The sequence below is a fragment of the Nyctereutes procyonoides genome, unplaced genomic scaffold (genome assembly GCF_905146905.1).
Source record: "Nyctereutes procyonoides isolate TBG_1078 unplaced genomic scaffold, NYPRO_anot_genome, whole genome shotgun sequence".
NCBI lineage: Eukaryota > Metazoa > Chordata > Mammalia > Carnivora > Canidae > Nyctereutes > Nyctereutes procyonoides.
The window spans coordinates 57253234-57266083 of record NW_026575043.1 but is presented as its reverse complement, the minus strand read 5'-3'; the positions used below and the strand labels follow the sequence as shown (position 1 = coordinate 57266083).

Here is a 12850-nt window from a genome sequence, read left to right as displayed (position 1 = left end):
CAAAGGAAGAGGCAGACTCCCCATTGAGCAGGAAGCCTGAAGTGAGGCTTGATCCTAGAGTTCTGGGATCAAGTCAGAGGCTTAACCAGCTGAGCCATGCAGGTGCTCCTAGAGAGCTATATATATTCTAATATTATTCAAATATCTGTTGATGGGGATGCCTGGGTGGCTCAGAGGTTTAGTGCCTGCCTTCAGCCCAGGGCGTGATCCTGGAGTCCCGGGAGCGAGTCCCACGTCAGGCTCCCTGCATGGAGCCTGCTTCTCCCTCTGCCTATGTCTCTGTCTCTGTGTCTCTCACGAATAAGTAAATAAAATCTTAAAAAAAATTATCTGTTGATATTGAAATTATGTACAAGATTCAGGAACTTGAACAAAATTGGGCTCAACTGGATTCCACAATATTATAATATAGAAAACCATGCAGGGTGCCTGGGTGATTAAGTGATCTGTGATTAAGTGATCACAGATCACTTAAGGTGATCAGTGTTAAGTGTCTATCTTCAGCTTAGGTCATGATCCCAGAGTCCTGGGATCGAGCCCCACACTGTGCTTCCTACTCGGTAGGGAGCCCTGCTTCTTCCTCTCTCTCTGCTACTTCCCCTGCTTGTGCTTTCTCTCTGTGTCAAATAAAATCTTGAAAAAAAATGCAAGTAGAGTTAATTGTTGCTTTATATGTACTTAAACATACACATACCCCTTAGATTTACTGAGAAGAGGGTTCATCTCAGGATCCCTTGCATCTAGTACTCAACACAAAAAAGGTACTTGAGATTAATTTCTTGAAATTAGTCCAATTGAAAGTCTTAGAAATAACAGAGTAAAGAAAAGGCAATGCAGTAGAAATTTATTGGAAGTAAAAACTTCCAATTTATTTGATTGTACTACATTAGACTTACCAAATATAAGATGCAGTTGAAGCAATCTACAAACACTGTCAAGCAGTATCACTGATTGGTCCACTACAATAATAAACCCATTACTTAAGCTGCATGCTTGTATCTTTGGATTTAATGAGGCCTGTGGGAGGGAAAAGCAAGAGTACAATAAAACATTTTTACACACTTTTAACAATACTTACCAAAGTATCATCATACACCCAAATACCCACATTTAAAACTTAACTTTTTTCTTTAGTCCATATATCTAATTAGCCAAGTTTTTCTTTCTATGGTATATTGTGAATCCATTCAGAGTCCAAAATAGGGAAACAGTCCAAGATTGCTAGGAAAGGGCAAGGGTGGATCTTAGGCCTGTAGGAGGCGGCAGGCATCAAAATAAATGAATGAGTCGAGACGGGCACAAAGTCTTAGTGTCTGAGATATGATGGGAGCTTGGGGGTGGGATGTGAACTGGAAGGCTCACAGCCCCACAGACAATAAAGAGAGCAGAAACAGATTAATGCCTGGTGGAAATGCAATCCTGGCATGGCCACACCCAATTTGCCAAGAAAACTGCATCTTTATGTGAAATGTTCTGAGTTTTAAATACTGGCAGCCAAGTCAGTATTTTAAAAAAATACTCTGCAAGCCAAATAGGAATCTCCAGTTTTCAGCTTCTGGTAATTGGAGCTCTGCACGCAAATGTATCTTGAAGCAGTTGGAGAAAGTATAACTTAATGACAATGCTTGGTCACTTGCTAGCTGAGTAATTTTGAGGCAAATGCCTCAACTGACTCTCCTGTAAAACAAGAATTATAACAAAAATAATACCTATAATGCTGGCTTATATGAGGACTAAATGAATGAATTTGTGTGAAGACTTAGAAGATAGAAGACTTCTAAGATAGCCCTATATATAATATATGCTCAATAAATGTGTGAAGATGTCTTCTAAAATAGAAGACTTAGAAGATAGCCCTATATATAATATATGCTCAACAAATGTTCTTAGGGACACCTGGGTGGCTCAGTGGTTTAGTGCCTGTCTTCAGCCCAGAATGTGATCCTGGGGACCTGGGATCGAGTCCCACATCGGGCTCCCTGCATGGAGCCTGCTTCCCCCTCTGCCTGTGTCTCTGCCTCTCTCTCTCTCTGTGTCTCTCATGAATAAATAAAATCATAAATAGATAGATAAATAAATACATAAATAAATACATAAATAAATAAATATTCTTCCCTGGCTAGGTTTTAATCTAGTCAGTTCATTTCGTGCCTGTTTCAACAGTCAACTTCTCCAGGTGAAATTCTTGAAAATGCCACCACATTCTGATGCCTCTTATACTTTTTAACTTGCTTCTTCTAATAAGAAGTTACACCAAACCAGTGCAGAGAAAGATCTAAGCTATACTTTCCTAGGTAAGTACTCATTCAGTTCTCTGCTTGGACAGCTCTTCCCCCTCCTCCTCTTTTTTAAAAGCTTTTTATTTTTTTTAAAGATTTTATTTATTTATTCATGACAGACACACAGAGAGAGAGAGAGAGAGAGAGAGAGAGAGAGAGAGAGAGAAGGCAGAGACACAGGCAGAGGGAGAAGCAGGCTCCATGCAGGGAGCCTGATATGGGACTCGATCCCTCGTCTCCAGGATCATACCCCGGGCTGAAAGGCAGCGCCAAACCGCTGGGCCATCAGGGCTGCCCTTTAAAGGCTTTTTAAACATTTTATTTAGATTTTACTATTTGAGAGAGAGAGAGAGAGAGAGAGAGAGAAAAAACACAAGCAGGGAGGGGTAGGGGTAGAGGGAGAAGTGAACTCCTCACTGAGCAGGAAGCCTGACATAAGGCTTGATCCAGGGACTCCCGGATCATGATCTGAGCTGAAGGCAGATGCCCAACAAACTGAGCCACCCTGACACACCAAGACTATTTTTTTTAACATTTTTTTTATTTTTATTTATTTATGATAGTCACACACAGAGAGAGAGAGAGGCAGAGACACAGGCAGAGGGAGAAGCAGGCTCCATGCACCGAGAGCCCGACGTGGGATTCGATCCCGGGTCTCCAGGATCGCGCCCTGGGCCAAAGGCAGGCGCTAAACCACTGCGCCACCCAGGGATCCCCCAAGACTATTTTTTAAGAGCAGTTTTAGGTTCACAGCAGAATTGAGAGGAAGATATAGAGAGTTCCCACATATCCCCAGCCTCTACACATGGACAGTCTTCCCCACTATCAACATCCCCTACCAGATGGTACATTTGTTACAACTGACACATGATTACCCAGGGTCCATAGTTTACATTATAATTCGTTATTCCTATTGTACCCTCTGTGGGTCTGAACACATGTATAATGACATTTATCTGTCATTCTTGTAGAGTAATTTCACTGCCCTAAAAATCCTGGGCTCAGGTCCCTCTTCCCCTCAACCTCTAATCTTCTCTAACTATTGATCTTATCACTGTGTCCATAGTTTTAGATTGATTTCTTTCACTTAGTAATAGACATTTAAGTTTCCTCCACATCTTCCTATGGCTTCATAGCTCATTTGTTTTCAGTGCTGAATAAAATTTCATTGTCTGGATGTACCAGTTTATCCATTCACCAACTGAAAGATATCTAGGTTGATTCCAAGTTATGCCAATTTTATTTTTTTTAATTTTTTTAAAGATTTTATTTATTTATTTATGAGAGACACACACAGAGAGAGAGAGATGCAGAGACACAGGCAGAGGGAGAAGGAGGCTCCATGCAGGAGACCCGATGTAGGACTTGATCGTGGGTCTCCAGGACCAGGTCCTGGGCTGAAGGCGGTGCTAAACCGCTGAGCCACCCGGGTTGCCCTAAGTTATGCCAATTTTAAATAAAGCTTCTACAAATATCCATGTGCAGGTTCTTGTGTAGATATAAGTTTCAACTCCTTAGGGTAAATACTGTGGAGTGCAACCACTTTGTTGGTATTGTATGGTATGTTTCATTTTTTTTGAGAAATTGCCCCACTGTCTTCGAAAGTAGCTGTACCATTTTGTATTTCCACCAGCACTGAATAAGAGTTCCTGTTGTTTCACATCCTGATTGTCAGTGTTGTTCATATTGGCCATTCTGATAGTTATGCAGTGGTATCTCATGACTGTTTTATTTTTACTTTTTTTTCAATTTATTTTTTTAGTAATCTCTACACCCAGCATGGGGCTAAAACTCACAATCCCAAAATCAAGAGTCATGTGTTCTTCCAAATGAGCCAGCCAGGTGCCCCTCAGGATTGTCTTAAATTGAACTTCCTTGATGACAAGATGTGAAGCACCTTTTCATAAGCTTATCATCTGTATATCTGCTTTGGGGAGGTGTGTATTAGGGTCTTTGGCCCATTTTTTTTTCTTTACTTATTTAATGTAACTCCTAGAAAGTTACTTACATGTGGCTCTTGTTACATTACCGGACAGCACTGCTTACAAAGAAGGAGTGGGGAGCCTTGGTGTACTTCACAGAAGCCACCCTACCCTCTTTGGTGGCTGAGTTCTTTACAAGCATTCCCCCAGGTAAAGTGGCCGAGCAACCAATTCTTCCCAATTCCAGGAATACATTTGTGACAGGTTTACAGTGAAACAAGTTTTTAAAAGAAGTTTCAGTTTTCTAAATGACATCTTACAAACACATACTGCTAAAATGTTACTGACAGGCCAGCCAAATGTACTTTGATGCATCTTAGTGAGCTGTGAGCTCTAGTCCGCTTCCTGCCTGCTTCCTTATGAACACTTACACAGTTAACTGTAGCCAGGTCATATTTTTTTAGGGCAGTTAACAACAGTGGATGAAATGTGTATTGTCAAACTAAAAACAGAACAGCATCACTCCTTCCAGGGTTAATGTAAGACCCCGGAAGGGAAAGCATCATCACCTGGACCTCAACCCAGATTCAGCTATTCAGAGATAGATACAGCCTCCTCTGGTGAACCATGAGCATGATGGTGTGATTTATCACAAGTCAAGACTTCCTTGTTCACTTCGGGAAACAGCATCCCCCAATGAACATGAAGGCTGTACACAGCTGCAGATGCTCTTGCTACTCTGCTGTAAACTTCAAAACGACTAAGTGAAGCACCAGAGTTCATTGAGGCATTTATTTGCACGTATGAATTACATCCCTAGAAAAAGAATCCCAGGATTTTCCCTCCTGTGTGTTTTCGTCTTGCTTCTTCATGGTCCATGATGCCAGCTGAGGTTGTCAGTACAATGAAACCAAACTGGCAGGATGGGAGCAGGTTATTCTGCCATTTTTCTAGATCTTTCAGTTGTACATCAAATCTGGGGCTGATCACTCCACACTTGTTTAACCTGCCTGTGAGGTTCACAACAATTTTCCCAGCTCTGTGATCATCGATGATTTCAAATTCGCCAATGTAACCATGCTTCATCATCACAGTGAGAAATCGGACAATGACTTTGGAGCACGTTTGGCCCATTTTTTAACTAAGTTATTTGTCTTTTTATGATTAGGTTTGAAGTTCTTCATATTATTTTGGATATAAGTTCCTTGTCATCTATAAAATTTTTTTAGTTATAGTTTAGTTTTTATAGTTACTATAAGATTTTATTTACTTATTCATGAGAGACATGGGGGGGGAGGGGCAGAGACACCGGCAGAGGGAGAAGCAGGCTCCGTGTAGGGAGCCTGGCATGGGACTTGATCCTGGGTCTCTAGGATCACACCCTGGGCCAAAGGCGGCGCTAAACCATTGAGCCACCCGGGCTGCCCTAAATATTTTCTCCCATTCTGTGAATGGTCTTTTTTACTTTCTGGACTATGTCCTATGAAACACAGCTTTTAATTCTGATGAAGTCCAATTTATTTTTTTCTTTTGTTACTTGTGCTTCCAGCATCACATGTAAGGATTTGCCTGATCCAAGGTCACAAAGATTATTTTTTATTGTGTTCTTATTTTTTTTAAAGATTTATTTATTTATTTATTCATGATAGACATAGAGAGAGAGAGGCAGAGACACAGGCAGAGGGAGAAGCAGGCTCCATGCCGGGAGCCCAACGTGGGACATGATCCCGGGACTCCAGGACCACACCCTGGGCCAAAGGCAGGCGCTAAACCACTGAGTCACCCAGGGATCCCCTTCATTGTGTTTTTTTTTTTTTAAGATTTATTTATTTATGATAGACAGAGAGAGAGAGAGAGAGAAAGAGAGGCGCAGAGACACAGGAGGAGGGAGAAGCAGGCTCCATGCCGGGAGCCCGACGCGGGACTCGATCCCGGGACTCCAGGATCACACCCTGGGCCAAAGGCAGGCGCTAAACCGCTGAACCACCCAGGGATCCCCCTTTGTGTTTTTAATGTCAAATTCCATTTGTTCATTTCTGGCATGTAGGAAAGCAGCTGACTTTTGCATATTAACCTTATATCCTGCAATCTTGCTATAATTGTTTTAGTTTCAGGAGTTTTTTTGGTCAATTATTTCATATTTTCTACATAGACAATCATATGTGAACAAAGACAGTTTTCTTCCTTCCCAGTCCGTATGTCTCTTATTTCCTTTTCTTATTGAATTAGCTGGGACTTCCAGTATGATGTTGAAAAGGAGTAGTGAGAAGGAAGGATATCATTGCCTTGTTCTGATCTTGCTGGGAAAGTTTCTAGTTTCTTCCCATTAAGTATAATGTCAGCTGCAGGTTTTTTATAAATATTCTTTATCAAATGGAGTAAGCGGCCTTCTATTCCTAGTTTACTGAGAGTTTTTATCATGATTGTTAGATTTTTTCAAATGCTTTTTTTCATTTACTGATAGGATTATGTGACTTTTCTTTAATCTGTTGATGTAAAGGATTACACTAATTTTTTCAGCTTTGAGACATAATTTGCAAATAACATTGTGTAAGTTTAAGGTAAGGTGTACAATGTAATAATTTAAAAAATATATATATATATTATGAAATGATTACCACAATAAGGTTAGTTAACACATCCATCACCTAAACATTAATTGATTTTCAAATGCTTAAGCAACATTGCATACCTGGGATAAATCCTACTTGGTTGTGATATATAACTCTTTTTATATATTGGATTCAATTTGATAGTGTTTTGTGAGGAATTTTGCATTTCTGTTCATGAGAAATACTGGCCTATAGTTTTCTTGTAACGTCTTTTCCTGGTTTGGGTGTTAGGGTAATGCTGGGCTTATTGAATGAGTTATAAAGTATTCCCTCTGCTTCTATCTTCTGAGATTGTAGAAAACTGGTATAATTTCTTCCCTAAATGTTTGGTAGAATTCACCAGTGAACTCATCTGGGATTTGGACTGTTTTTTTCTGGGACTGGTTTTGGAAGGTTATTAATTACTCATATAATTTCTTTGATAGATAGGAGGCTATTCAGATTGTCTAATTCTTCTTGTGTGAGTTTTGGAAGATTATGTCTTTTAAGGACGTGGTCCATATCATGAGGTTATCAAATTTATGGGCATAGAGTTGCTCTTAGAATTCCTTGATTATCCATTTAATGTCCATGATATTAGTAATTTGTGTTCTCTCTCTTTTTTTCTAAGTTAGCCTGGTTAGAGACTTACAGATTTTACTGATCTTTTCAAAGAAATAGTTTTTGGTTTCACTGATTTTTCTCTACTGATTTCCTGTTTTCAATTTCATTGATTTCTGTTCCATTATTCTCTTTTCTGCTTACTATGATTTCATTTGCTCTTCTAGTTTCCTAAGCAAGAAACTTAAATTATTGATTTTAGCTTTCTTCTTCCTAACATATACATTCAATGTTATAAATTTTCCTATAAGCACTGCGTTTGCTGCACTTCACAAATTTTGGTAAGTTGTGTTTCCATTTTCTCTTTCTCTAAAGGCCCAAGGGCTACTTTCTTTATGAAAGACTCTTTAAACTGTCCCCACCCACAATGAGCTCTCCTTCCTCTGAATTCAGACTGCATTTACATCTGTACCATTCATTTGATATTTAGCATATACTGACTTGCACAACTAAGTAGCCTTTATGGCTAGTATCCTGTCGGCTTCACTTTAAGGAAAGATCCTAAAATAATGGGATAATAGGTTACCTTATATTCTAAGTGTTTAGCATAGGGTTTTTTTTTCCCCTTTAAAGATTTTATTTATTTATTTATTTATTTATTTATTTATTTATTTATTTATTTATGACAGACAGAGAGAGGTAGAGACATAGGCAGAGGGAGACGCAGGCTCCCCTGGGGAGTCCAACACAGGACTCAATCCCCAGACGTGGGATGATACTCAACCACTGAGCCACCAAGGTGTCCCTAGCATAGGGTTTTGAACATAGTATTTGCTATGAGTGATGAGTGATACTCCAAGCTAATAAGAGAATTTTAGTTCTTTGCTGAATTTGAAGCTTAATACACACATACTATTATTTTTCAACAGGAGTCCTCAGAGCTCAAGAGAGGCCTAGGCCACTTCCATGTTTTGAGGCTCCTGATATACTCAAATATAAATGCTATTTTCTCATTACAGAACTTTTAATATACCTTAAATTAAAATTTTTGCTTTTAATAAACAATTTAATACCAAGGAAAATAATTTATTTGTACTACTCATAATTAACATTTACAAATTCTGTGATTCATAGTCTACTAAGGCAGTAAAGTCCAACAACAGTATGCAAGCTGTGTAAAGAATGGTATATTTTTAAAAAATCCTATCAGCTAGTTTCTTTGAATACATATAGAACCTCAGTTGAAAAAAAGCCAAAAGTCTACATTTGAGGTCCTTTATGAAGAAGGTCCTCAGAAGAGGCCCTTCCTTTCAAGCCCTAGAAGATACAACTCTTGTCTCTAATATTTTGCTTCTTTTTATTGAAACCTTTTTTCTTAATTGAGGATTAAATATTACATTGACTTACTAAGGGAAATGAAGGGATCCTGGGCTATGCCATAAATAAAAATCAGATGTACTTTCTTTACAAAAAACCCTTTGTTGGGATCCCTGGGTGGCGCAGCGGTTTAGCGCCTGCCTTTGGCCCAGGGCGCGATCCTGGAGACCTGGGATCGAATCCCACGTCGGGCTCCCGGTGCATGGAGCCTGCTTCTCCCTCTGCCTGTGTCTCTGCCTCTCTCTCTCTCTCTCTGTGTGTGACTATCATAAATAAATAAAAAAATTAAAAAAAAAAAGAATAATCATATTTCTCTAAAAAAAAAAAAAAAAAAAAAAACCCTTTGTTTACAAAAATTTATCAAATTACTGAAAAAGAAAACCTAGGGGATTCCTGGGTGGCTCAGCAGTTTAGCGCCTGCCTTCTGCCCAGGGCATGATGCTGGAGTCCTGGGACTGAGTCCCACATCAGGCTCCCTGCATGGAGCCTGCTTCTTCCTCTGCCTGTGTCTCTGCCTCTCTCTCTCTCTCTCTGTGTGTGTGTGTGTGTGTGTGTGTGTGTGTGTGTGTTTCTCATGAATAAATAAAATCTTTGAAAAAAAAAAAAGAAAAGAAAAGAAAACCCAAGATAAAAAAAACTAACTGTAATATTTTCTAGAAGGTGCAAAAAATAAGGTTTCAAGCCTGGACTGAAAATGGAATTACTGTTTTAAGATTTTATTTATTTAATTGCGAGAAAGAAAGAGAGAGAGAGCACAAATAGGGAGAGGGACAGAAGAAGGGGGACAAGCAGATTTCCCACTGAGCAGGCAGCCTGATGTGGGGCTTGATCCCAGGACCCTGAGATCATGATCTGAGCTGAAGGCAGATGGTTAACCAACTGAGCCACCCAGGTATCCCTAGAATTATTGTTAAAAGAAGAAAATTAATATGTGGAAAGAAATGCATGGAAAGGATACATATCAACCTCAGCAGAATGCTTAACTCAGGGGTGGAGTACTGGGGGAACATGGGATTGGGGCTTCAAGTCTAGTGGTAATGATTTATTTTCTAAGCTGGTGTAGCTATTCTTTGTTTCACTTTATTTACATTCTATTTGTCCAAATATCAAGAAGAGCTATGAAATGTTCAGTTTTGGATATAGTGATCTTAAGACAATGAAGAGAGAATTCAGATGGAAATTTCTAGTAATCTGAGACTGAACCTCGATTCCCTGAGAAAATGCTATATGCATATATACAGAACATTTACTGTGTGACTACTGAGCTTACTAAGCACTCAGCAAAAGTACTGTAAATGAAAACAATCAGCATCATAATCATTACCTTTTCAGAGGCGATCTTTGCTAGCAAATCAACTTGATATAAAGCAGTTCCATGTTCTTTTCTTGAGCCAACACTTAGGTACCCACTTCCTGTATCATCACTTGTCAACAGCTCAATATCATTCCACATTATTTCTGAGATTGTCTTCCTGAACCAGGAACCACTACTTTTCCTGTGACAACATGTAGAGAACAAATTATATTGTTGCATTGAATACAATTCCTTGGGAAATGAAAAGGTTTAGTAAAAAAAAAAAATATATATATATATATATATATATATGTATGTATACACACATCAGTCAAGACTTTTCTGTGTCTTGACTTTTCTGTGTTATTTCAGTAGTCACCACATACTTCAACCAATAAGATAAATGGAACTAACTATAATTATCATCAGAGAAAAATGTATTAGTTTAGGAACACACCAATCTGATCTCACCAATGTATCCTAGAGCTTCCAGTATTTTGTGTGCCTAGCTTAAAATTATAACGTCTTCATTTGAAATACACCTTTAAGCAATATAGAGATAAACAGTGGAAGCTCTAGAGTCAGAGTATATGGGGTATCTTAGGATGGTTAAGCTTCCAGATGAACTTTTCAAAATATCCATTAATGTTTCTAGTATTGTACAGTAAATGAAAATGGTAAGGGGAAAGGGGAAGAATTGGATTTGGTTTCTGACTGAACCAAAGAATATGCCCAGGGCAGTCCAGGTGGCTCAGTGGTTTAGCACCGCCTTCAGCCCAGGGCATGATTGTGGAGACCCGGGACTGAGTCCCACATCGGGCTCTCTGCATGGAGCCTGCTTCTCCCTCTGCCTGTGTCTCTGCCTCTCTCTCTCTCTGTGTGTCTCTAATGAATAAATAAATAAAATCTCTAAAAAATAATAAAATAAAATAAAATTTATGGGACATACAGCACAGGAAAGGTACTTTTTATTTACAACTACTTGTCCTTGAGCAAGCAATGTAACCTTTCTGTTCCTTAGTTCTCTGTAATAGGAACATAGCTGTACCTATAAGCAAAGGTTATAAGTTTTGAATATTTACAGAACAATGTTTGGTTCATGGCAAGCACTCAATATTAAGTGTTAGGTAATTTATTATATTCATTAGTGGAAGCAGGTAACATTTAGGCTATGGTCATATGTTTTTAAATATAGGAAAAGAGTTCTTACCAAGAATGTGAGCAAGGGTACAAAACAATGTTAGAATAGACAGTAATTCTAGTGGCCAGTGTTTGGGTGGGATTTGGGAAGAAATTAAGACAGGAGGGACAGGTTGGGGTGAATTTTTACGGGTCTCTATGTCCCACATCTGAAAACAACAGAGAAATATTATCAACCTTCAAGTACTGTCACAGTCAGCTGTTCAACAAATGTTTATTGATGTCTACTTTGTGCCAGGCACTGTTCTTTCTAGGAGCAGGAATACAGCCCAGAAGACAGAAAAGGCCTTTATCATTATGAAGTTTATATTCGTTTAGGAAGGTCAAATAAAATAGTTAACATGTGAGGCACCTGGGTGCTCAGTAGTTGAGTGTCTGCCTTTGGCTCAGGTCGTGATCCTGGGATCCAGTACCGTATCAGGCTCCCTCTGCCTATGTCTCTGCCCCTCTCATGAATAATTTTTTAAAATTAGTTAATATGTATTGAATATGCAAGATAATTTTCAATGCTTTACTAATTTAATCCGCACAACGATCCATCTTAAAGCAGAGAGACACAAGCCAGGTATGAAATAAATAGCCAAGATAGGGGATCCCTGGGTGGCTCAGCGGTTTAGCGCCTGCCTTCGGCCCGGGGTGTGATCCTGGAGTCCCGGGATCGAGTCCCGCGTCGGAGCCTGCTTCTCTCTCTGCCTCTCTCCCTCTCATGAATAAACAAAAGTCTTAAAAAAAAAAAATAGCCAAGGTCACCTAAAGCGAGTCAATAGTTAGAGAAGACTCAAATTCACGCCTATTAACTGTTATATAAGTGCATAATTACAAACAGTACCAAAGGTTTTTGAACGAAACGATGCTCAGTTTGGCGGGGGGGGGGGGGGGGGGGTGCATGAGAAGTACCTGTTAGGGAAAGGAAAGATTCCAAGAGCTGTTCGCGGAGAACAGAGATGCAAGCCGAGTGCAAAGGCTCAGAGGCTGCAACGAGTTTGGGGCGGCTGCCGGGCCTCAGCAAAAATGGAATAATGAAGAAGCTAAACGAATGGTCGACTTCAAGGTTGGGTTTTTATGCTGGGTGCTACAGGGGAAAGACACGAGTGCACACGAAAGACCTGATTTGGTTAACGATTTGAGAGCAGTCGAGTTGCTGGGTGAAGAACCGATTAGCGAATTAAGCGAAATCAAAGTGTCAGGCCCCCCATGCACAAACTTCCCCAGCTGGACAACCGACCAGCAAGAACCGACTTCAAACCCTCTCCCGCCAGCGGTCTTGATGAGAAAACACCCAAACTTAGCTGAGGTCGCTGTTACTTCGATCTGAACCCACCCCCCACATCTCTACAGCAGCGCATTTCCCCCTCCTCACCTGCAACTGAAGACCCTAAGGAAGAAACTCAAATAAATCACTCCTCTTCCCGCCACCCACAACTGTCCCTAATCTCTTCGGGGTCGAGCCCACGGATTTAAATTGGCGGGAGAACACTAGGCCCAACCCCTTTTACAGCGGCCGGAAGGGGCCAAAACTGCTTTAGAATCGAAAGAGGACGTTGACCCACCCTAAATTCCACCCGTTCCGATTTACAGGCTGCACGTTCTAGGGTGTATCCTTGGCCCCGCCCCACTGCTGGCCTT

At 40.0% G+C, this 12850-nt stretch overlaps 1 protein-coding gene across 4 annotated transcripts in view; it reads right to left on the bottom strand.

Moving 5' to 3' along the window:
• The window catches only part of KNTC1 (kinetochore associated 1), a 79901-nt gene extending 67234 nt beyond the window's left edge, over nucleotides 1-12667 (bottom strand). For all 4 annotated transcript variants that reach the window (XM_055323147.1, XM_055323149.1, XM_055323148.1 and 1 more), the window contains exons 1-3: nucleotides 12585-12667; nucleotides 10055-10226; nucleotides 897-1017 (exon numbers count right to left, since the gene is read on the bottom strand). In XM_055323147.1, coding sequence (XP_055179122.1) covers nucleotides 897-1017; nucleotides 10055-10183 — 250 coding nt within the window. In that variant the 5' untranslated portion in view covers nucleotides 10184-10226; nucleotides 12585-12667. The remainder of the gene's footprint in view (nucleotides 1-896; nucleotides 1018-10054; nucleotides 10227-12584) is intronic.
• Nucleotides 12668-12850: the final 183 nt, after the last annotated feature.